The 25017-nt window shown below is 43.4% G+C and overlaps 1 protein-coding gene across 1 annotated transcript in view; it reads right to left on the bottom strand.

Moving 5' to 3' along the window:
- Nucleotides 1-12133: 12133 nt before the first annotated feature.
- Nucleotides 12134-25017, bottom strand: part of Frrs1 (ferric chelate reductase 1) — a 31303-nt gene continuing 18419 nt past the window's right edge. The window contains exons 7-15 of the mRNA XM_059264988.1: nt 24366-24513; nt 20982-21095; nt 19599-19714; nt 16533-16619; nt 15023-15120; nt 14710-14768; nt 13149-13292; nt 12607-12668; nt 12134-12532 (exon numbers count right to left, since the gene is read on the bottom strand). Of these exons, the coding sequence (XP_059120971.1) occupies nt 12440-12532; nt 12607-12668; nt 13149-13292; nt 14710-14768; nt 15023-15120; nt 16533-16619; nt 19599-19714; nt 20982-21095; nt 24366-24513 (921 nt within the window). The 3' untranslated portion in view covers nt 12134-12439. The remainder of the gene's footprint in view (nt 12533-12606; nt 12669-13148; nt 13293-14709; nt 14769-15022; nt 15121-16532; nt 16620-19598; nt 19715-20981; nt 21096-24365; nt 24514-25017) is intronic.

Raw genomic sequence — 25017 nt, 5'->3', positions numbered from 1 at the left:
TCTAAACACTGAATTGAGTACATCTAAATATTGTCTGTCTGAAGGGAAGGATGCTGGAAAACCCGACCCACAGCTCCGCTCCCTCTTGAAGGTCACTGCTGTCAGGACTGACTCTCCCACACTTTCGGATTACACTTCCAATAAAGACACCCCGGCTCCTGCAGCCTCGGAGATGGTTCAGAGTGAGAAAAAGACACGAGCACAGGACATGTCGTGGAGACAGTGGCAGCACCTCAGCTTTCTCGGGGCGGTCCGCTGCAATCGTGGCAGAGACACCAACAGCATCCGCCACACTCGCTATTATCACTCAGGCAAACAACCTTCCTAAACTTGGTCTCTTATCTCGAAAATGAGGCCAACTAGTGTCACATGCCCGGCAGGGTTGTCTGAGGACTCAGTAGGTCTGTCAGTGGACTATATCAAGTGTCCCAGCCTAGTCAATTTTGGCTGAGAAGTCACATATCTAAGGCTAACCCCACAACACCCCTCGTTGTACACCTTGATGTTTTATAGGTTTAGTGCTTAAGTTAGAAAAATAAATGTTTATGGAAGGGTAAATAAAACAAGAGGTAGGGCGAGCCAGGTGTGGGGCACAAGCCTTTGGTCACAGCACTCAGGAGAGCAAGGCAAGGGCATCTCAAATTCAAGGCTAACCTGGGCTGCCGTGTGAAACCGTCTTGAGAAATTTAAAAAGAAATCAAATGAATTTTAAAAATAAGAGAGATTAAGGTAATTTTCCCCAAGAGGTACTCAGTTGCTGTCTTAGTTAGGGTTTCTATTGCTATGAAGAGACACCATGACCACAACAACTCTAATAAAGGGAAACACTGGAAGTGGGGTTGGCTTACAGTTCAGAGGTTTAGTCCATGATCATCATGGCAGGAAGCATGGTGGACATGGTGCTGCTGAGGTAGCTGAGAGTTCTACTTCTGAATCCACAGGCAGCAGGAAGAGAGAGACACTGGGCCTGGCTTGAGCTTATGAAAACCCCAAAGTCCACCTCCAGTGACACACTTTTTCGCAGAAGGCCACATCTCCTAAGAGTGCCACTCCCTACGAGTCTATGGGGACCATTTTCATTCAAACCACCATAGTTGCTGCAGCTCTGATTGTTTAAAAACTGTATTTCCCACATTGAATTACTTTGACATTTTTGCTCAAAATCTGTTTGCTTTTTAAGTACTGACCTTCAGACAGACGGAGTCTCTGGCTTCATTCAAATATATCTATCATGCCAAGACCACATTTCACCTCTAGTTGCTAATACTATACCTTTGTAATAAGAACACAGATCAAGCTGGGTGGCAGTGGCAGATGCCTTTGATCCCAGCACTCAGGAGGCAGAGCCAAGCAGATCTCTATGAGTTCGAGGCCAGCTTGGTCTACAGAGCAAGAGGCACCAAAACTACAGAGAAACCCTGTCTCGAAAAACAAAAAAACAAAACAAAACAAAACAAAACAAAACAAAACAAAAAAGAACACAGATCAGATAATGGTGGGCCTTCCAAAACAACAAAACTTGTTGGGTTCAATCAGTCAAATCTATCTGCCTCTCTGTGTGCATCTCTGTCTCTCTGTCTCTCTGTCTCTCTGTCTCTTTCTCTCTCTCTGTCTCTGTCTCTCTCTCTGTCTCTCTGTCTCTCTGTCTCTCTGTCTCTCTGTCTCTCTCTCTCTCTCTCTCTCTCTCTCTCTCCCTCTCTCTGCATCTGTCTCTCTCTGTCTCTCTATCATCCCCCTGCTCCCCACACACCTAGTCTGGGCTGTGATTGACTTTGTATGTTACCATTGTACATTTGCTTCAGTCAGTGTCTTATAGCACTCTGTTACTAGGGTCACATGGTTCTTTCAGATAGTCTCAGTTTTTGCATAACATTCTTTTATATCTCAGAACCTATCTAAAAAGCCACAATGTTTTTAGTTAGTATGTGTCCTTGGCCTCCTCTTGGCTGCCACCATTGGTTCAGACTTCAGCTGTTTTTTGGGGGGTTTTTTTGGTTTGTTTGTTTGTTTGTTTTTTGTTGTTTTTTTTTTTTTTTGAGACAGGGTTTCTCTGTGTAGCTTTGCGCCTTTTCCTGGATCTTGCTCTGTAGACCAGGCTGGCCTCGAACTCACAAAGATCCACCTGCCTCTGCCTCCCAAGTGCTGGGATTAAAGGCGTGCGCCACCACCGCCCGGCTGACTTCAGCTGTTTTAATGACACTGACAGTTCTGGAAATTGCTGGCTAGGTATTTTGTAGGACATGCCTCCATTACATACTTTCTGGGTTTTTTGGGGGGGTTTTTTTGGTTTTTGTTTTGTTTTGTTTTGTTGTTGTTGTTGGAATTTAAGCTGGGGCTGGGGATTTTGGAGAAGCTTACAAATATAAAACGAAATTTTCATCACATATCAAGGGCACACGTTCTTTCAACATGATTGATAACTGCTGATGTTCCCTTTGATACGCTGGAATCATCAGAAGAGTGTTGGACTATCATCAAAGCTATTCTCTTCTCCTTTGGGAGGAAGACTGTCCGCTTTGAAGGAGTAGAGTAAGAGTCCTCTCCTGGAAATCTGAGACACTACACAATATTCATTTACAATTCTTCTAGACAAATATAGCTGTTTTTATCAATATTTTTGTTAGTTTATTTAAGTTACTATGAACAAATAAATCATTTACCAGCCAAGATAATTTATTGCTCAAATTGTTCAAGTTTTGGCCATTGAAACCTCTTACCATTGCATGTTGTACTCCTCCTGTCATAGACTGCTGTTGTACCCAGGACCTTGAAGCACCACCCCTACAGATGTAGCAGGTCACTACCCTTCCTACCTATGACCTTGACATACCTGCCCCTAAGGCATGGCTTGGGGCTACCCTTGTGACCTAAGATGCATGTAGGCTCTCCCTTCTCTCCCTCCTGGGCTTGGATGCAGTACTGACTCAGGCGGCCAGAACAGCATTCCAGAACCTGCAACAATTCTGTTCTGTGCAGTGAGTTTTTGTCCCCTAATAAATTCCTTTGCCCTTTAAGAAGATTCCATGGAATGAAAATAAATAAATAAATAGATAGATAGATAGATAAATAATAAATAATAAAAAAGATTTAAAAAAAAGATTCCATGAATTTCTTGCTTTACCCTCCCCCACACACACACATACACACACTTTTTTTCTTCTTTTTTTTTTCCTTTTTTTTTTGCCTCAAAACAGAATTCTTTTATTTTGTCCAAAACAGTACAGCATAAACATCCCCAACAGTACATTAACCTACATATAAAATATAGAATATCTTCAATATTTTTCTTTTATATGGCAGCACAATAGTATATGCAAGTGAAAGTACTGTTGATGGGACAGATTAAGTGTCCTTTTTTTTTCTTTTGTGGTGTTGTGGATGGATTCTAGGACCTTCGCATACTAGGCAAGCACTCTAGGCTCTGACAGAAGCAATTCCTCAGTTGCGATTCCCACTTACCTGAAGACCCTAGTTTGTGTCAAGTTGACTAGAAACTAACCAGCACAGGCATTATTATCAACTTTCATGAACTGGTTTGGTGGACCTGTTCTCATTCCTGCTGCATACACACTTAAGATTGGTGAGTCATGCCATAACTACACTGCACATTTTGCGGAACTCCTAAAATACTTTCCAATAAGACTGCACTGTTTTAACATTCCAAGAAGCAATGCACAGGGTTCTAAATCCTCTACATCCTTGCCAACACTTGCTATTACCTGTCATTTTTCATTATAGTCATTAGAGTGAGTGCACTGTGGTATTCATTGTGGCTTTCATTTGCATATCTCCAATGAGTAATCACACTGGGCAACTTTTCGTGATCTTAGAGAAATCACTATTCAATCTATTTGATCACTTTTAGTTACATTGTCTCCCTTACCTAGTTGTAAGAACTCCTCATGAACATGTGGAATGTAATTTGCAAAAATACATATTCTCCCAATGTATGCGCTATATTTACATTCTTTGAAGGATGTTTGTTTTGGTTTGGTTTGGTTTGGTTTGGTTGGTGGTTGCTTGTTTTAGTTTTTGGTTTTGTTTGTTTAGTTTTTTTTAAGTTTGTTTGAGACAGGATCTGTGCTAGCTAGTTTTATGTCAACTTGACACAAGCTAAAGTCATCAGAGAGGAGAGAATCTCAACTAAGAGAACGCCTCCAAGGCTGGAGAGATGGCTCAGGGGTTAAAAGCACTGGCTACTCCTCCAGAAGTCCTGAGTTCAATTCCCAGCAACCACATGGTGGCTCATAACCATCTACAATGAGATCTGGTTCCTTCTCTGGTGTAAAGGCAGAACACTGTATATACAATAAATAAATCTTTAAAAAAAAAAAAAAAGAAAACGCCTCCATAAAATCAGGCCATAGGCAAGCTTGTAGGACATTTTCTTAATTAGTGATTGATGGGGGAGGGCCCAAGTATCAAGTCTTTCTCTGTACCACCAGCTCCCAAATAATGACATGGAGACTTATTATTAATTATGAAAGCTTGGCCTTAGCTTAGGCTTGTCCCACTAGCTCTTATAACTTAAATTAACCCATTTATTTTAATCTGTGTTCTGTTGTGTGGCTCATTACCTCATCTCTCCATACTGCTCATGCTGCTTTCTCCAAGTCTGACTGGCAACCCCACCTTTCTTCCTCTCTGAGTCCTCTCTGTCCCCAGAAGTCCCACCTAACCTCTTCCTGCCTAGCTATTGGCCACTCAGCTCTTTATTAAACCAATCACAGGGATACATCTTCACACAGCGTAAAGGAGTATTCCTCAAAAGCCCAACCCATTGTGGGTGATTCAATCCCTGGGCTGGTGGTCCTGGGTTCTATTGAAAAGAGCAGTGTGAACTCTTTTTATTAGAGCAAGCCGTGAGAAGTGAGCCAGTAAGCAGCACCCCTCCATGGCCTCTGCATCAACTCTGCTTCCAGGTTCCAGACCTGCTAGTGTCGTCTCGACTTCCTTCAGTGATGGAGTGTGATGTGGAAGTGTGAGCCAAATCAACCCTTTCCTCTCTTCCCTGCTCTTGGTCATGGTGTTTCATCACAGCAATAGTAACCCTAACAAAGACAGGATCATACTATGTAACCAGGCTGACCTAGAATTCAAAGCCATACTCATACTTTAGCCTCCCAAATACTGGAATTCCAGGCATGAATCGCCATGCCTACTGGGTCTTTAGAGTCCTGATATTGTCATGTGAAGCAGAAAATTTTTCTATTTCGGTTTTTTCTTTCATCTTTTATGCTATTGATGTTCTATCTAAGAAATTAATGTTTAATTCAAAGCCAGGAAAATTAGTTTTATGTTTTCATCTACAGTCTATGATCAAATTTGAATGAATCTTTCTCTAGTGTGAAGCAAAGGTCTAAAGTCATCCTGCTGCATATAGACATGGCTTTCTGAGCACTCTCTTTGAAAATGTCACATCATCTTTCTTTAGATTACCTTAGTGCCTTTTAAGAGTGTTTATACGAGCTAAAGAGATGGCAGCAGTTAAGAGAACTGGCTGCTATTGCAAAGGACCTGGGTTCAATTCCCAGCATCCACATGGAGGGTAACAGCTTTCTGTAACTCCAGTTCCAGGGACTCAAATACCATCTTCTGCCCAGTACCAGGTATGTACATGGTACATAGACATACATCAGGAAAAACACCCACCATAAAGTAATTTTTTTAGATGATCATAAATGTGAAACTCTACTTCTGAACTCACATTGTGTTCAGTTAACCAATACCTATCCTTGTACCCAGATCACGCTGCCTGGATTACTATGGTTTCACAGGTTCTAATATTGGGAAGTGTGTGTTCTCCCTCACAGTCCTTTTTTCGTAGCATTTTGGCTATGCTGGGTCCTTTATATTTGCATAGAAAGTTTAAGGAAAGGGGCTGGAGAGATGATTCCGTAGTTAAGAGGACCTGAGTTTGATTACCAGTGTCCACACCAGACAGTTCACAACCTGTAACTCCAGTTCCAGGGGGATTCATTGGGTGGGTATCCAGGTGCACATTCACATACCAACATACTTATATACATATTTAAAGTTGTTTGTTTGTTTGTTTGTTTGTTTTGGTTTTTCAAGACAGGGTTTCTCTGTGTAGCTTCGGAGCCTGTCCTGGAACTCACTCTGTAGCCCAGGCTGGCCTCGAACTCACAGAGATCCATCTGCCTCTGCCTCCCCAGTGCTGGGATTAAAGGAGTGTGCCACCACCGCCTGGCTAAAGTATTTTTAAAAGAAAGTTTAGGGTCAGTTTAACCAATCCCTACAAAAAGCGACAGCTGGCAGCCTGGCCATGACTGTGTTGATGCTGTAGAGCTATTTGGGAAACATTGCTACTTTTACTGTTTTCTGATCCAAAAACACAGTGTTTACTTCCAGTCCGTTAGATCCTCTGATTGCTTCCAGCAGGACTTCCTAGTTTTCCATGTAGTCCTGCGTTTCTTTTCTTAAAGGCATTCTTAGTTTTTTGACGCTATTGTGAAGAGAACTGTATTTTTCAGATTTCATGCTCATGACTACCGTAGAGAGATCCTGCTGGTTTCCATGCAACGGCTGTGGACCCCACCAGCTTTCTGGCGGCCCCAGTTGGCTGGTTCATGGGTCTCTTAGGTCTGTCTACGAAAGAGTTTGTGGCACCCATGTGCTCTTCCTTCAGCCTCAACTACACGGGACAAAGTGGAGAGGCCAGACGCTCTTTTTCCTGGACTGCATCTCAGGGAGAAGTGTTCGGTCATTCACCTCCAAAGTGTGACATTATCCCAGGGCTCGCACCGAGTGCTTCCACTTCAGGAGTCAACCAGAGATTCGCGCAGGCAGGAATTAGGGTCTCCCTCCCCCAAACGTTTTTCCGAAGGATCTTCTCAATCTCTCCTTGGGAGCTGCTGCTTTCCAAGCCATGAGTCCTCAGGTTTCTAGACCAGAAAACCTGCTAGTTTTCCGCGGGGTCCCTGACGCTAGGCAGCACACTGATTGCCACTATTTGAAGTGATGGAAACCAAGGCTCCAAAACAGCGGGTTTCCCCTCGGAGTGTGCACTCCTTACCAGAACCTTGCTGCATCTGCTTCCCCTAGAAACTAACGGTCTCAGTGTTTACACCAGCTGTTTGTCCGTCTGTTTGTGGGGGCTGGGCAGGGGCTTACTCAAACTTTTTTTTTTTTTTTTTGAACATCCAAAAACAGTGCTAATGAACATCAGATATTTAGACTCCATGGTTTGAGGAAATTTATTCTGATCACCATTATCAGGGCCTGAATGAAAAGCTAAAGGTTACTGAGGTCCCCACAGGGAAGCAGTGGAACTCTCTTTATATGTGACACATTTGTCATATGAAAAAGACAAATTTCTTAGTATACTCTTTTGGACCTTCCTCGCCCCCGAAGCAGAGTTAAGAGACTAGTCAGTGCATAATCGCATTAACTTCTTTGACAACAAAATAAGCGACTGAACTGAAACTAAGTTTACGGCCAGCATGGCCTCCAGATCTTTTTAACCCCACGTTATAAATCCCTGAGCAACACCAAATTTAGCTGTCTTAAAATGGACAATCCTGGCATTCATCTTGTGCCTCTATCAAGCTCCAATACATTTTGTCAGATCAAAATAAAAGTTCACATCAACTAAGGAGTTGCCTCCCACACCCTGCCCTCACTTAGCCCCTAACAAGCATCAGTACTCTCCCGGTTTCTACTGATTCAGCTGTTCTGAATATTCCATATACACGGAACTACACAATAGTGAACCTCTGCCTCTGGCTTCTCTCACTCAGCATATTTGGAAGGTTCATTCACATTATAGCAGGTATCGGTGCCTTATCCCTTTGTATGGCTGAGCAATGTTCCATGCATGTACATTCTACAGTCTGGCGATGGGCATGTGGGCTGTACCATCCATCATTTGATATGAACAGCACCACAGTGAACATTGTTCTCGGTTTTCATTTGTTTATTCCCATGTTCGTCATGTTTCAGTGCAGAGTTCAGTGCATTAAATACATTCAGAAAGTTGTACAATCATTGCTACCCATTCTTCAGACACACAACTCCCACCCCCTGGCTATCAACTCTCCACCCACTGACCTGCATTCTGCCTTGATTCTCTATACATTTGACCCTGCTGGGTCCCACAACAGAATCAACTATCTTTGTGTCTGGACTATTTCATGTGGCACAATGTTTTCAAGATGAGCATCACACATTCTTTTTTTTTTTTTTTTTTTTGTTTTTTTTTTTTTTGTTTTTTTTTTTTTTTGTTTTTTCGAGGCAGGGTTTCTCTGTGTAGCTTTGCGCCTTTCCTGGAACTCACTTGGTAGTCCAGGCTGGCCTCGAACTCACAAAGATCCGCCTGCTTCTGCCTCCCGAGTGCTGGGATTAAAGGCGTGCGCCACCACCGCCCGGCTTGCATCACACATTCTTATAAACACATTTCATATGCAAAACTATTAAAGTTTAACACTGTAACCAAGTGGCAGAGACCTCACCAGCAACATGTCCAAAGCAAGCACCTTAGGCTGCCATCGTTTTGCTCAGCCCTCATGAAGTTTAGTGAGATCGACTTTTGACGAGGACACAGAACACAAATGACCCTACCGTGAGCATGGAAGTCAGGAGCAAAAGTGGCTCCTCTGGCCTCCGAGCCCCTGACCCTTTCTAATCTGCAGTAGCATCTGCCTCCCGCCCCACCACCCACTGACAAAGATGGTCAGGGCAAGGAGGGAACAGTGTTGGGACCGAGATAAGGAGGCACCAGGGAGACCAAAGAACCTGAGTAAAACATAAATCTGCCAATTCTGGCCAGGACGGGAAGAGAAGGGCACTGCAGGTGGGTGAGCATGAGCCTGTGGGCACAGGAGAGTGTGTGGCAGGGTTAGACAAGGAAGGAAGAAGGACATGGGAGCTGTGAGGAGGCTGATCCGCTTATAAAGAACTTAAAAGAGTCGTTTCTCTGGTTCCATTAATAATGGATTATCTCGAACAAGGCCCTTTGTTCTTTGTTTCCCCTTACTTCACTAGAACACGCAGATAAATAGACTCACAGCCAAGAGCCACACAGCCCCCACGGCTTCCTGGTTGGCATCTGCTGTGTTAGCCTTCCCACAGCCTCCTAGGCTGGAGCCGGATACGGGAAGGGTGAGGTGTCACCCAACCTCCAGCTCCAAAGCCTGACACAAACTGAGAAGCGCTGACATGAATAGGATTCACACGTTCAACAGCAAGTTACGGGCCACCTGTGTCCTGTTTCATCTCCTCCTCACCCCAGACTCGGTTTATGCATGCTACCTTAACCAGGATTTCCTAGACTATGTTTTTTATTGTATGAAAAACATATTGATCCCTCTTTTACAGAACATCCCTGAAGAAAACATGATTTTACTGTTTTTGAAAACATGCCTAACACAGAAAAATCATTAAGCTTAGCAATTGTTCTTATCAAAAGATATATATGTATGTATATATACATGTATGTATGTATGTATGTATGTATGTATGTATGTATGTATAAAACTACCCAGATTGTTTATTACAGAAACTGAGGGGTAAGAAGCAGCGTTTGTCATTTGTGAAGACAGCGTAAGCACAGGGAGCCGAAGGGTTGTAACGTGTTCCTCAGGGAAACAACAGGCATACAAGGATTAAGCGGCACAGATCTTCCTGCACAAGTCAATGGAGGAACAAACCAGAGCAAGCATCCATGTGTAAAAAGGAATATGCCATGCAGAAACTCACAGCTGGTCAAATTGCAGAGAATAAGTGTCTGACGTGCTCAGCCACAAGTGGGACCCCTATGGTACCCCCCTCCCAAGGCTCGGGGACCATCTCAGAGGAAGAGGCACAAAGACTGTAAGAGCCAGAGGCTGGGGAAGAAGGAAAAGGTGAAAACTGTGTCTTCAGGAGTTGACAGGACCACTCCACTCATAAACTCAGGGCCACTGTGGCTGCCTGCACAACACCTGCACAAGATCAAGCCAGTCCGCGCTCTAGCATGGAGCTGGAAGAGGTCCATATGCCCCATCCCTGAGGACCTATGGACAGGCTTCTGGTGGGAGTGAGCCGGTTTTCTTTAAGAGTGTGGCTTGTGATAAATCGACCTTGCTGCCCAGTGGGTGGCCCCCAACCCAGAAGTGTATAGATCGCACAAACTAGAGTAGAATCATATAATACATATATAAAGATGCAGTCTGGAAGTAGGGAAGTCATGGCCAATCTGGGAGGAGCTGAGGGGAATATGATCAAAATACCTTATGTGAAATCCTTAAAGAATCGATAAAAATATTTCTTTTCAAAGAATACATTACAATATTGGTCTCAGCACTAGAAATCCAGCAAGTTCACCTATCTGGAAACAGAACCCAGGCAAATTCCACCTTTTCCTGAAAAGAATCTTTTCTTGTCAGGTATTGAACACGACTTATTAAGAGAGATGTTTTGGCCTTCAGCATCTCATAATGGAAAACCGAAAGAAAATGTCTTAGTGTAGATTTAAATTGTTACTCAGAATGTCTTGTTTCTCCAATGCTAGTACGAGGGCCAGAGTCTCATAAATGCTACTCAAGCCCCGCACGACTGAGCTACATCTCCAGCCCTTTTCCTTTTGAAATAAAAACATTCTCACAGGATAGTGTAAACTGTACCACGGAACCCATTGAACACGAACATAGGAAATGCCTATCTGAACCCTAAGCTACTTAAAAAAAAAAAAAGGAAAATTTCACTTTATTTGTTAGAAATAAAAACATGATGCTGAAGTCATTACTCGGAGATAGAAATAGGGTTCTGGGGCCAAGCAGAAACTATATCATAATCAGAAAGGATATTCAAAGAAATAAAATATATCTCCTCCCAATTCTTTTATTTTTTTAAATGTCCAATTTTGTTTGTCTCCTTTGCCTAAGAAAATCATCTTCATTTGCTACAGGGTTGGAGGAATATAAAAGAAAATATCAGTCGGTATAAATTATTTTTTTTAAATTGTCAGAATGTAATAGCACCAGTCACTAATTTAAGTTTATAGCACCTACTACCCCAACCCAAAAAGGAAAAAAAAAATTAAGAGCCATAGAGTGTAAGAAAATAGCCCCATTTTAAAAAAAAAAAAAATTTAAGGTGAACAGATGAGTCCTCCGGTGTTACAGCGCCACCCACTGGCTGTAAGCCCTCATAGCAAACATCGAGATAGAAATGATAAGTAGAGAGGAAAATATCACTCACTGGCTGTGCTGAGTTACTAGAGCACCAGGGATGTTCCAAAGGAACCCGTCCATGTTATTTTATCCTCACCAGACAAGAGAGCACCGATTGGACATGCTCACAAGGGTGAGTTTTAGCAAATGTGGAATTCGTGGCTTTGATCTCGCTCTCCTACAAGGAAGGACTCATCTTAGAGCTGAAACAAAACAAAATGTCGTTTCAGCTCCATGGATGAAAAAAATAAAGGATATCTCTAAGCAGAAGATGCCTACTGCATTTCACTGCTAACAAAGAAAACGTGATATTCACAATATAATTAAATGTTAACGAAATGTACCAGAAGTAATGCAACACACACAGCAAAGAACGTGTCCCAAACTCAGGACTGGAAAACATGGTTTTTTTCTCGTAGATTTTCTTTGGAGTGTGTGTGTGTGTGTGTGTGTGTGTGTGTGTGTGTGTGTGTGTGTGTGTTCATAAAAACATCAAAATGTAGTAAGAATTTTTTAAAATCTAAGATCTCTAAATAAACTAGTCAACATAAATGTTTTCTTTAAAGTTCCCACAGCAGCATCGTCATGAAAATTACAATCCCTTTAAAACCAGATAGAGTGGCACACACCTGTAATCCCACCACTCAGAAGCAGAGGCAGGAAGATAGGTTCGGGGTTATCCTTGGTTACACAGCAGTTGGAGGCCAGCCTGGGCTACATAAAATCTGTCCCATTCCCAAAGATACAATCTCCATTTATCCTTTGCCTGAGGTAATTCTCTTTTTTTTTTTTTTTTTTTTTTTTGGTTTTTTTCGAGACAGGGTTTCTCTGTGTAGCTTTGAGCCTTTCCTGGAACTCACTTGGTAGCCCAGGCTGGCCTCGAACTCACAGAGATCCGCCTGGCTCTGCCTCCCGAGTGCTGGGATTAAAGGCGTGCGCCACCACCGCCCGGCAAGGTAATTCTCTTCATTTGTTAATCATTCTAGTTAACTGTTTTAAATATGGCATGGGATGTTGAGAGTCACGTCATCTGGAGTACAATGTTCCTTTTAAGATGCAGTAACACACAAAGGCTTGATTGACATCAGTGCACAGGCTGGTATGGCCTGGCTGAATATAATCTGGATAAACCAGACTTTAGAATTCCTCTTTAGAAATGCCCATGGGTCTTCCGAATTAAAACACATTCCTGGTAGTCAGCACAAGCTCCGGGTCTCCTTGTTTTGATGATTATGATCCAGGCCCACAATAAAACAGTCTTTGCTTGCTCATACTTGGTTGATTGCAGATAAGAATATCATGAGGAAAGTCAGATTCCCACATATATAAATCACCAACACCGCTTTCTTAAAAACATGGCCCTGAAATAAAAACTGAGATTTAGCAGAAAGCATCATCATTAAGGTTTGTGTCGATCAACTAAGGAGAATCTTACCTCTGCTTCAGCGACAGTTAGTGACTGAAGGATCTGAATTCTATCATCATCCAATATTTCAACTGTCAAGAACAAAGTATGTTTGTAAGAATGGGGATATGCAAGTAAACTAGTTGTCACAAAAAGAAGGTAAAACTTGAGTCCTAACAGTCCCCCATTTTCTAGGATGTAGATTTGGCCATTCACGCTACTAAATGTCACAGACTTTCTGTACCTGGGTGGGATGGGGTGTGCGTGCACATATGTGTATGTGCAAGTGTGTGTTTGCACGCATGCCATGTGCAAGCACACACAGAGACACTCTCTGCCTTATTTCCTCCAATCAAGGTCTCTCACTGAACTTGGAGCTAGGCTGGCAGCCAGCAAATCCCAGCCATCCCTCCTCCTGTCTCCATTCCTGCACAGCCCTGGGGTCACAGACACACATAATCATGCCCAACTTTTCATGTGGAGATTTGAATTCAGATCCTTGTGCTTGCACAGCAAGCGCATACCCTGCACCATCTCTCCGGCCCCACAGTAGGACTTCTCAAGCTGGGTACCTTTTCGAGAGAGCCGATAAGCATGGATCTCCAGAAGCACCTCCGTCCCAATGTGCCAGACCACAAACCCCATCATGGCATAGGTCTTCTGTGGACTGGGGAGATTCAATCCTGGTAAATCCATTCCTAGGAACATGGCTGCCACTATGGAGAAAAGAGGGGAAATAAAATGTACTCAAATATAGTGCCCAGGAAAAAGAATAATTGATGCATTACATTAATTAGAATATATTAAACATTTATGGAAAGAATAATCTTGGGGGCTGAGATAATCTGATCTTCCTTATTGTAAGACTACATAAGACAAGATAGAAAATTAGGATCTAAGAACTGCTAAGAAAGCACCCACGAACTAGGGATGCAGCTCAGGGGTAAAGCACTAGCCAGCAGGCCTAAAAAGCCCTGGGTTTGATACACATAACAATCACAAAGGTACCTTTCCAGAAATGTAAGTCTGCAATGAAGAAAAGGGGGAGAAATGGAGAAATGATTGTTGACCTTACACTCATCCTGCACTTAATCTCACAAGCAATAGAATGTAAGGTAACAGGTGCCTCCCTCGGAGTCAAACAGATGTGCCTGGTGCAGGCCTCTATACCCAGCTGTTCGGGAGGCTGAGGCAGGCGGACCACAAGCTCAAAGAGTATCTGAGCTACAGAGTTAGCTCAAAGCTAGTCTTGACAAACTGGTGAGACCTAGTCTCAAAATAAAAAGTATAAAAGGTCTGGGGATGCAGCTCGGTGGGTGCTAGTGTTCTCTGAGGCCCCGGGGACTGAGTCCCCGGTACTGAAAAGAAAAACTGTGTCAGATAATTCCAGCTGCCCTCTGGAGACCAGCTGCCCTGCAAGGACAGACAGTCGGGAGATGGGCTGGAGCCAGAGGGCTTGTACCAGCACAATCCATCCTCCTCGCCCTGGGACCAGCACACTCCATCCACCTTGTCCTGGGACCAGCACACTCCATCCTCCTCACCCTGGGACCAGCACACTCCATCCTCCTCACCCTGGGACCAGCACACTCCATCCACCTTGTCCTGGGACCAGCACACTCCATCCACCTCACCCTGGGACCAGCACACTCCATCCACCTCACCCTGGGACCAGCACACTCCATCCACCTTGTCCTGGGACCAGCACACTCCATCCTCCTCGCCCTGGGACCAGCACACTCCATCCTCCTCGCCCTGGGACCAGCACACTCCATCTACCTCGCCCTGGGACCAGCACACTCCATCCACCTCACCCTAGGACTTCACTTGCCCTCCTTGTGTGTGGTCATTACTATAATCTCATTTGTTTGCAAAGGCAGATGCAGGGAAATGGAAAAGAAAAGGTTGAGTTTTAAAGTTTTAAAGTCATTTTTTAAAACTTGAAGCTTAAATAATGACTTAAATAGTTACTTGTAGAAATTACTTTCTGGATTTCAATGTTTCAGGCTGATTTCTCCTCAACAACCAATTACTCCAATTACTAATGCATCTAAAATCATTTAAGCCAAATTACAACTTTCACTGTAAACAACCAGCAATTATATATGAGTAAGTGGCATTGCAGGGACTTACCTGCTATTATTCTAGCAGCTGTCCCCACACTCCAGTGAGTCCAGTTAAACACTTGCCTCCTACCAAAAGAAAGAACCAGCCGCCAGTCTTTAAAGTGATGCAATAGCAATTTGTCCCCGAGAGAGTAAGAAGCATGCAATTTCCCTATTGCCGGGGAATTGGGTACCTGAAACCCATTTTAAAGTCCTTGGATGTAAACACAATCAATCACTGCGTGCTACAAAATGCAAAGTGTTTCTACTTTGAAAAGAAACTGGTTGCCCATCTAATGACACACACACTGAGAGCATTTCTGTGTAAGAGCTGTCCGTACCTCGGGTCATGTAAAGATGGTCTGAAGGTGGCCAGCAGAGGCTGAAGGACAGCTAAAGTCATCACCGTACAGCCGAGGTACGGGTGGTAGCCTGCGCGCTGAACAAAGGGCATCGTTAATAATCAGCCTTGCCTGTCAACTGAAATCAAATGTAAAACCATACATTGCGGAGGAGCGCACAGAAGGACTGTAAGAGCCAGAGGACCAGGAAGTCGGCTGTGAGATTGCGTGTCCTAGAGATGACACAGAAACTACCTTCAGCCTGACTAAGACTTGAACACCACCACCCACAAGCATGCTAACACAGAAGGGGGAAATGTCGTGAAGTCCCACCCTAGACAAAGAACCACAGGTAACTACTGACTGCTGAGAGAGGGAGAATTAGTCTCTCCCAGGGACGAGTCCCCTAATTGGTTATCCAATGCAAAGTATCAACTCTAAAGTTATATGTACTCAAGCAACACTAAATGAACACAGAAGGTTACATTATTATTTTTATGTTTGTGGTGTGTGTGTGTGTGTGTGTGTGTGTGAGAGAGAGAGAGAGAGAGAGAGAGAGAGAGAGAGAGAGAGAGAAGAGAAAATGAGACTAATAATCAAAGACAACAAGGCCATCAATTTGAGGAGTGAGGGGGAATGTGAAGAGCCAGAGTGAGGAAACATGGAAACATGGGAAGGGCTAAAGGGAATAAAGGAAGAAAAGGGGACTGATGTAATTATTATATTTTAATTACTTTTTTAAACATTGATAGTATATATACAGCACTTAGCAAGACTGCTCATATAGCGGAGATGCGAGTTCTACTAGCTTAATGATAATCATAAGAGAAAGCCACTTTAATGGGTCCTGTTTCTCAGACATCACACTTGGGATGGAGAGATGGCTCGGGGGTTAAGAGTGCTTGCTGCTCTCTCCCAGAGGACCCAGCTTCAGTCAGCACCCACATCAGGCACCTCACAACCACTTTGCTTGCCCCTGGAGCTGGAGTTACACAGATCCACACAAATACACATACACATCATTAAAATAACAAAAATAGCCGCGCTCTGATGGCTCATGCCTTTAATCCCAGCACTCTGAAGGCAGATGCAGGCGGATCTCTGAGTTCAAAGCCAGCCTGGTCAACAGAACATGTTCCAAAACAGTCAGGGCTAAACAGAGAAACCCTATCTTAAAAAAAATAAATAAATAACAAAAATAAATAAATACATAAATAAATAAATTTTAGACATCATACTTCAAATTTTCAACATTCTATAAGGAAAACAAGCTCACTAAAGGAATGCAAGAAATGAAATATGGCCTAAAAACACATTTCAGTACCAGGCAATCTGTATTCACAGCCTCCCTTCAGTCCTGATTCCCCGACCAGGTGAAGTCATCAGATAAGTCAAGGAAAAAAGGATGGACACAGAAATGTCTCACTATCCACCTTGGAGAATAAAGTAGCAATCTGCTTGGACATCGAAACAGATTTTCCGGGAGACATCCTGTCACAGGCACACTTACCCGACTCCAGCCCCCTCTGTACACAAAAGGCAGAACAAAGGCAATGCAGGTGAGCACAGATGTCGCAAGCATGAGCATCCGATGCACCTGCGAGGGGAGACGGCAAGGGGAGAAGATGACTAGCTTTATAAAAGACACCTGGTGTCACAGCAGGGCAATCATGGGAGATTCACCGAAGGTATGCATTCCACTTACATCCAAACAGTAAAAGTAAAATGTCATAGACCATTAAGCTCAAGAAAACCCCATGCTGCTATCTCATCATTCAAAAGGGCTCACTAAGGCTTCGCCTACTCCCTACCGCAAGCATGGATCGCTCACACACAAAGCGCGCTCACTTGCCAAGACCTTCGCTTCCTTCCAAAGGTATGTATTAAGCTCTGTCACCATGCAGAGTGAGAGACAGCAAGGAAAGAAGAAACACTGTATCCTGCGGGGCTTGTCGTATAATCAGAAAAGATAAAGGAACACTATATGGAACATATAATTCTTTGTGGAAAATCAAGAAAATATTAAGAATGAAAATGGGCACTGTTATGTATTGGGCAACTGGTTTAAGTCAAAATTGTTCCAGGAAAAGGTTACTCTATATGATATATAGTATAATAGATAGTGACCCTATAAGTTTCTGTGAATGTATGACTGTCACAAACATACACACACATCAATAGCATATGCTTAAGAACAGCAGAAAGACAGATAAGATGACTCAGTGGATAAAGGCACTTGGTGCACAAGGCTGATGATGTTGAGTTTAGTTCCTAGTAGGCTCTGTCTCTTCACAGCAGCAGGAACGGATATCGCACACCCACTTTGTAAAGAGAGAATCAACTCACAAAATTGTCCTCTGACCTCCACACATGCTCACTATGATACCCACTCCCCCATGTGTGGAGGGACCCAAAACAGCTTGACCACACAGCAGCCATGACAGGCTTAGGGGCCTAGACACAGCTTCTGTGACAAGCTTACTGGCAGGCAACACCCAGATCCAGGAAAAGCCTTAAGCTCATACCACCCAGGGATCCACCCAGGGATCCACCCAGGGATCCACCTAGGGATGAGGAAGTACCTAACATCCTAAACATTCCAACCATTAGATAAGGTGGCCAGATGTCCTTGAGTCTAGCACACACCTATTTTTGTTATACAGATACCCCTAGACAATTTTCAGCCAATCAGGGTCCTGAACCCTGGAAATCCCCTCACCCCAACCTCTGCTATGATTAAAAACTCTGCCCCACCTGAGCTCAAGGCCCTCTGCTCTCACTGCTGCATTGGACAGACAGATAGACCAAGCTCGGAGCTTGAGAAGAACAAAGGCTCTTTGCTTTTACATGTGGGATTCGGTCTCCATGGTGGTCTTTTGGAGGTTCCCATGATCTGAACATAACACATGCACACATCATGAACAGCCACATGACTGTGTAGTGCCCCCCACACACACATACATACATACATACATACATACATACATACATAAATAAATAAATAAATAAATAAATAAATAAATAAATGTTAAAGAATAAAACTAGTAGAAGGCTTGGACTGATAAAGAACGTAGTCTTCCCGCTGGAAAATCCACAGAGCAGATTGGAGGAGAAGAAAGATAACGTGAGCAGGCATGAGAGATAACGAGTCACAGGCAAAGACAGACAGAATCGACACATAGCATACAAGAGACTTACTAAGTGACTGGAGAAATGACTCAGCACTGGCTGCTCTTGCGGAGGACCCAGCTTCAATTCCCAACACCCATATGGTGGCTCACAACTATCTATAACTCCAGTTCTAAGGGATCTGAATGCCCTCTACTGGCCTCTTCAGGCACCAGGCATGCACGTGATGCAGACTCACATGCAAGCAAAATGACCATGCAGATTAAAAAAATAATAATACAATAATTTTTAGGAAGTTTTTTGTTTTTTGTGTTTTTTTTTTTTTTTTCCCGAGACAGGGTTTCTCTGTGTAGCTTTATGTTTATGCCTTTCCTGGAACTCACTCGGTAGCCCAGGCTGGATTCAAACTCACAGAGATCCACCTGCCTCTGCCTCCTGAGTGCTGGGATTACAGGCGTGCACCACCACCGCCCAGCTAGGAAGTGTTTTTAAAGAAAGTAAATAAAATAGATAACTGTGTCAACCAAGAAGAGAAATGAGGTAAGATAAGAGAAATGAGGAAAGGTAAAAGAAACCTCAAATCTATACGTTTATATGACTATGAAGAGTGAAGGGCGCTCTCTGATGAGGTCACAATGCCTCCATTTTCCTAAGATGCAGGTGTGTGCATTTTCATGACACACCCTCACTGGTGGCACCCTACATATGCAAATTCCCATCATCTACAGCCCATGGAGATAAGGCTGCTCTGCCTTTCTGTGAAAGGTTTTTGTTGACCCTCACTGTGTTCTGTAGGACCCCAACTTCCCATCCACAGGAAGGCTCAGCATGGAAAAGAGCACTTCCGGTTTCTCTTCCCACACATAATCAGACGACCTTGACTGTTAAGTAGGGAGAGTCCCGCTCTCACGGGCTCACCAAGCAGAGGACAGACATGCAGTGAGCACCGCCATTTCTCTCTTCTGTTTGCCAGCCCTCCCTCCATACCTCAAAGTGACTTAGTGCCGTGAGTGAACCTCTCTCAGCTTCTCCCACTACAAACCTAGGGGTCAGGAAGGGTCATTTGACCCTGATACGTTCTCCAAAATCACCAAGCCAGACGTTGTAAGGGATCTTGCATTGGCTCTCAGCTGCTTAGGCACCTGGGGGGAGGGGAGGGGATCTAAGACCTGCAATAGCTGTAATTGAGAAAAGGAAAGCACGTGTGGGCCAGAGAGATGGCTGAGCGGGTAAATGGACATGCTGGGAAGCCTGCTGACAGGAGTGAGTGATCCCAGAACCCACATGGTAGAAGAAAACTAACTCCCAAAAGGTGTCCTCTGACTTCACACACACACACACACACACACACACACACACAGAATTATGTAAAATCAAAAGCACACAAACTTCACGCTGCAGCCTTTGAATAACATGGAAATGGCTTTAAGGCTTTTCTGTCACCTACCTGAAACCAAGCTGCTTCGCCGAGGAAGAAAGCTTTGGACCACACAGATCTGAAGAACCGGGCAACCAGCACTCCTATGCTAACTGTGGTCATCCATGCCACAAACATTAAGGCACCTGCAGGAGGGAAGGATGTAGTGATTCATATCCCAGAGTAAGTTAGCTGCTGCATCAGTGGCCAAACCCAGTGCTCAGAAAATATAAACAACCAGCAAGCTACATTAAAGTGACAGAAATATGATCTCCCTCCCCGCCACACACACACACACACACACACACACACACACACACACACACACTTTATCATAGTTCTTATTATACCACCACTGTTGCTGCTAACAGGCAGCAAGGCCAGACCCTAGCCGTTACGAGGCACCCCAAGTGCTTTACATGTATTAGTCCAAGTGGCCTTTGCCATTGTTTATGGGTATTTATAGTGTCCCAATTGGCTGAATGGGGAAACAAAGGCACTCAAACAGCTTGACCACAGGCACTGTGTTGGTAACCATCTTTCTCCAACAGCCTGTCTGCAGCTCTCTTCTCCCATAATCTTACTCCAAACAACAAATGAAAGATAAGAAGACATGTGACTTCCGAATCTCATTCCTGCCCAACTGGAGGTGCAGCAGGAGCAGAGTCCAGCTGAAGACAGGAAAAGGGACTTTCAAGGGGAGCTGTGGTGATAATCCTGGAAAGCCATCGCCACAAAGAACTCTGGAGAACGTAAGGGGAATGTGGTGAGAAAAATCCCCGAGAGGCTAACGTGTGGTAACGGTCAGTTTGCACTGTGTTCCTGCTTTTGAGTCCTAGCTTTTCAGTGTAAGCCAGTGCACTTTGCAAGTAGAATCTGCTTTGGTAGACCCAAAGCATAGAAAAGCCCCTTATCCAAGCAACTATTCTCCCACTTGGGTGACATTCTTCATCCAAATAGCCAAAACCTAAGCACTGCACTGAGTACTTCCTGTGCTGAAATACTAACACAAGAGTGAAACTACATTTGTGAAACCAAACTACTGTTACAACTAAACAACCAAAACCACACATCGCTTTTGAATTAGCATTTATTTTAATAAAAAAAAAATCAAGGATTCAAAAGCATTAACTTCATTCATCCAGTAATACTCAACCCGGATGAATTTAAAATTCCCACTGCTGACTTTAATGTGTCGCCGGTGTTCGTACCACTGAATTAGATGTCCTTTCCCTTTTAATAAAAACTGACAAACATTCAAAGAGACAATCTACTTGAAAATGTTAATGTTGAAAGATAAAAGAAACATGAACATTTGCTGGGTGACTCCTGCCACCGTGCCTGATCCAGCCAGCGCCTGCTCATTGATTAGTACATCCCACAAAACATGATAATAATGCTCTGTTAACTCACCATGAGCCTTTAAAAGGGGTGACGAGTGGGACCCCCCTACGTTCTTTGGCGTGCTTGTCACATCATATTTTTCGTATGTTATCAAAGGTTGCTGAGAGTGCCTAAAAATTCGGCCTGAGAGGTGGACACAGAATAGAAAGAAAATATCTTACAGTAATGAAACATTATCGGCTAGGAAGAGTTGACATCCACAAGCAGAAGCAACACAAAGATATATTCGAGCGCCAGTGACTTTCCTGAAAATCAAGAAAATAGTTTAACCAACAATAAGATGAATCAAAACAAGGACTGGGAATGGAAGGGTTAAAGTGAAAAGAACCAGTGTGTGCAATTAACAGGTTAAACAATGTCAAAATAATGGCTGATGACAAGTCACTGGAGATACCCACTGTACTTCTCCAACACTGACAGATGTACTGGAAAGCAATCAGCCTTTTAACCATGCCTGCGTTCTAAAATCCCAGGACACGCTAACAGACACTGGGCCTGGGAAGACCACGCGTAGACAGCTAAGAAAAGCATTTTGATGATACAGAATTTGCAGGACGGTCAGTTCCGACTGGGTTGAAGTAATAAATCAGAGTCTCGCATACCAGTACCATAAAGAAACTAAGGGAAGAGCTGAGAGTTGGCTTGGTGCTTAAGAGCCCTTGCTCTTGCAGAGGACCTGGGAACCCGAGGTCCTCTTCTAACCTCTAAGGGTACCAGGCACACACAAGCAAAACACCCAAACACGCAAAATAACAAGAAAGGAAATCTAAAACAACTTTTTTATAAAACTGAGAAAACATTATTATCTTTTTTCTATTTTTTTCCTTTCATTCTTTTGGGTTTTGTTGTTTTGTTTTGTTTTTTTGAGTTAGGGTCTCACTATGTAGACCAGGCTAGCCTCAAACTCATAGAGATCCACCTGCCCCTGCCCTGCCGCTGCCACTTCCTCCTTAGTGCTGGGATTAAAGGCGTGCACCACCATGTCTGGCCTTATTTGTGTCTTTTATTACTATTTGTTGTACATGAAATCAAATCAGGAAAATATGGGACTATTCCAAGTGTGTGCATATATGTGTGTATGTGCTCACTCTACTCTACAGGTAACATAACTTTTTAAACCCCAGCATCTGGTCAATATACCTAGCAACTCTGCATTGGAGAAAATCTATTTTCCCTTTCCCAGCAGGTATCAATTGCAAATAGCTTTGTGGTTAGAACCAGGATTCCATGTCCACTTCCCCTTCTCCTTGAGGGATTTTGTTTGGTTTGAACCTGTGTAGGCCTGTGCACGCTGTCACAATCTCTGTGAGTTCACACGTCATCAGCCCTGTTGTGGCTGGAAGATGCTGTTTCCTTGAAGTCATCCACCTCCTCTGGCTCCTACAATCTCTCTGCCTCCTCTTCTGCACAATGAACCAAAAATATAGGCACAAGAATATTCACTGCAACATTTTTATACTGTTTAAAGAGAAAATGTAAACTAAATGTCCATCATTAGAATAGAATAAATTATAGAACATACAAACATATTTTTAGAAAAATATGTGAGTGCAAAAATAGTTAAGAATCTTAATAGATATATAAACTTTTGTTGAAAACAAATGCTAGCTATCAGGCACCAGACTATAACCAGACTATATCACAGTAATTTCAAAAGGCAGTGGGGGGAGGGGGCGAATGCCTCAGCGGGTCATAGAACTTGCACACACACAAATAATAATAATTGAATTAACTAAATTAACTTTTAAAAATTTATGAAAGATACAGGTTATATTATCTGTATAACAAAATGAAAAAAATAAAAAGAGGGAAGATAATCCAACTAGATATTTATAACACTATTTTTTATTTTTTAATAATTTATTTAATTTTATTCGGGTTTTTTTTTATGTGCATTGGTGTGAGAGTGTCAGATCCCCTGGAACTGGAGTTATAGACAGTTGTGAGCTGCTATGTGGGTGCTGGGAATTGAACCCTGGTCCTCTGGAAGAGCAGCCAGTGCTTTTAGCAGCTGAGCCATCTCTCTAGCCCCAACACTATTTTTTTAAGCTATTGGTTTAAACAGGAAATCAAAACTAAAATCACAAGTCTTCTTAGAGATGCTAACAATGAAGATACTTCAAAACACCTGGATGCAATCACAGTAAAGACAAAGGATTGAAGCGATCATTTAATTTGTGGTTTAGTTAAAACAACAAAATGTAACCGTACTGGTTAGTTTTTATCAACTTGATACAAACTGGAGTCACCTAGAAAGAAAGAATCTCAAATGAGGAATTGCCACCATCCTATTGGCCTTTGGTCATCTATGGGTCATTTTCTTGATTAACGGTTGATGTGGTAGGGCCCAGACCACTGTGGGTGGTGCCATCCCTAGGCAAGTAGTCCTGGGGTACATAAGTAGCTGAGCAAGGCAGAGGAAGCAAGCCAGTATGCAGTGTTCCCCCATGGTCTTTGCTTCGGTTCCTGCCTCCAGCTCCCACCTCGGTTCCTCTTGATGATGGACAGTAACCTGCCAAACAGAACCCTTCATTCCCGCAAGCTGCTTTTGGTCAGAGCATCAGAGAAGCAAACTAAATCAGTAATCTAGAAAACCAGAAAGGAAATGTCAGTAGAATCAGTTAAGTGTTTGGTAATTCAGAGCACAGAAGTGTCACAGACGATGTTAGAAATAAACAAGATGGCAAAGCTGCTGATACAGAAGATACTATTGACGAAAAGGAAGATGAGGCTGCACACGGCGGCGCACGCTTTGAATTCCAGCCCTCGGTAGACAGATGAGTGGTTCTCTATGAGTTCAAGGCCAGACTGATCTACAGAAAGTGTCATGAAGGCCAGTCAGGGCTACATAGTGAGCTGTCTCAAAACAAAACAAACATTCAGATTCCTAAAGTATACTGGGATCCCAGGGCATCCATTTTACTTAGGAAATGATGCAGCAAAGCAAGCAGACACAAGCCCCTTCTAGCATGAATCACTGCCATGGCTGGTACTCCACCTCCTGGAGAAGCTCATGTCCAAGGAGACCAGACCCAGATTGGATAGATTGTCCAGTATAGATTAGAGCTGATATTTCTTGCAACAATCCAAAAGGCACTGTTCCTAGGAAAGTGCAGCAAAGCCCAAAGACATACGTAACTTCCTGTAAGGTGCTTACAGTTCTGGTGCAAATTCATTGTACAAAACAGGCACCTTTGAAATCATAAGCAATGCTGCCTTGTAACCTAGCTGACATTCTTTGTATGAAAGTTAAGCCAGAAACTTAACTCACAATCAAAAGAGAACCCCTTCCATACCTCAAAATGAGCAATTGTAGTGGTATCTGCATGGGAGAGGGGAGAGGAAGAGAGAAAAAGGACGATGTGCAAAGACGGATTTAACCCAAGTGCTTACCGTCATGGGCAGCACCTTCCGCTAGGAAGATGTAGTAGCTTTCGTTTAACACGAATCTGTTCCTAAGCCCAGGCAGGGTGATGTTTCTTCTGAATGAACACTGTATGACGCCATCCGCCAGCCTCCAGGCCATATCCTTGAGAGTCCCCTACAAACACAGGAGCATCTCAACACTTTCCAAAGATTTGCTAAAAAAATAAGACACGCTCAAAACCCCGCCCTGCTCCGTTTCCTTTCTCTAAGGTTGGAGGAGCTTGTTTTATCTATCGTGTCCTTCCTTATCAAAGAACACCAAGATTTTTATTATTGTTATTCCAGTTTGTCTTTATGCCACTTGGCAAACATTATGTTTTCACTCTGAGCCAGATCTTCACAGTTCCCTTACCAAGCTTAGAAATATCTAACTGACGGCTGGGCGGGCGGTGGTGGCGCACGCCTTTAATCCCAGCACTTGGGAGGCAGAGGCAGGAGGATCTTTGTGAGTTTGAGGCCAGCCTGGTCTACAGAGCGAGATCCAGGAAAGGCGCAAAGCTACACAGAGAAACCCTGTCTCGTAAAACAAAAAAAAAGAAAAAAGAAAATCTAACTGACGTGCTAACCCCAATCGGCCATCCGCACACCAACAGAAAACCTGAGGAACACCCTGGAGGCC

Source organism: Peromyscus eremicus, chromosome 6 (genome assembly GCF_949786415.1).
Source record: "Peromyscus eremicus chromosome 6, PerEre_H2_v1, whole genome shotgun sequence".
Classification (NCBI taxonomy): domain Eukaryota; kingdom Metazoa; phylum Chordata; class Mammalia; order Rodentia; family Cricetidae; genus Peromyscus; species Peromyscus eremicus.
The sequence above is the reverse complement of the archived record's forward strand: the minus strand, read 5'-3'. Positions and strand labels throughout refer to the sequence as shown.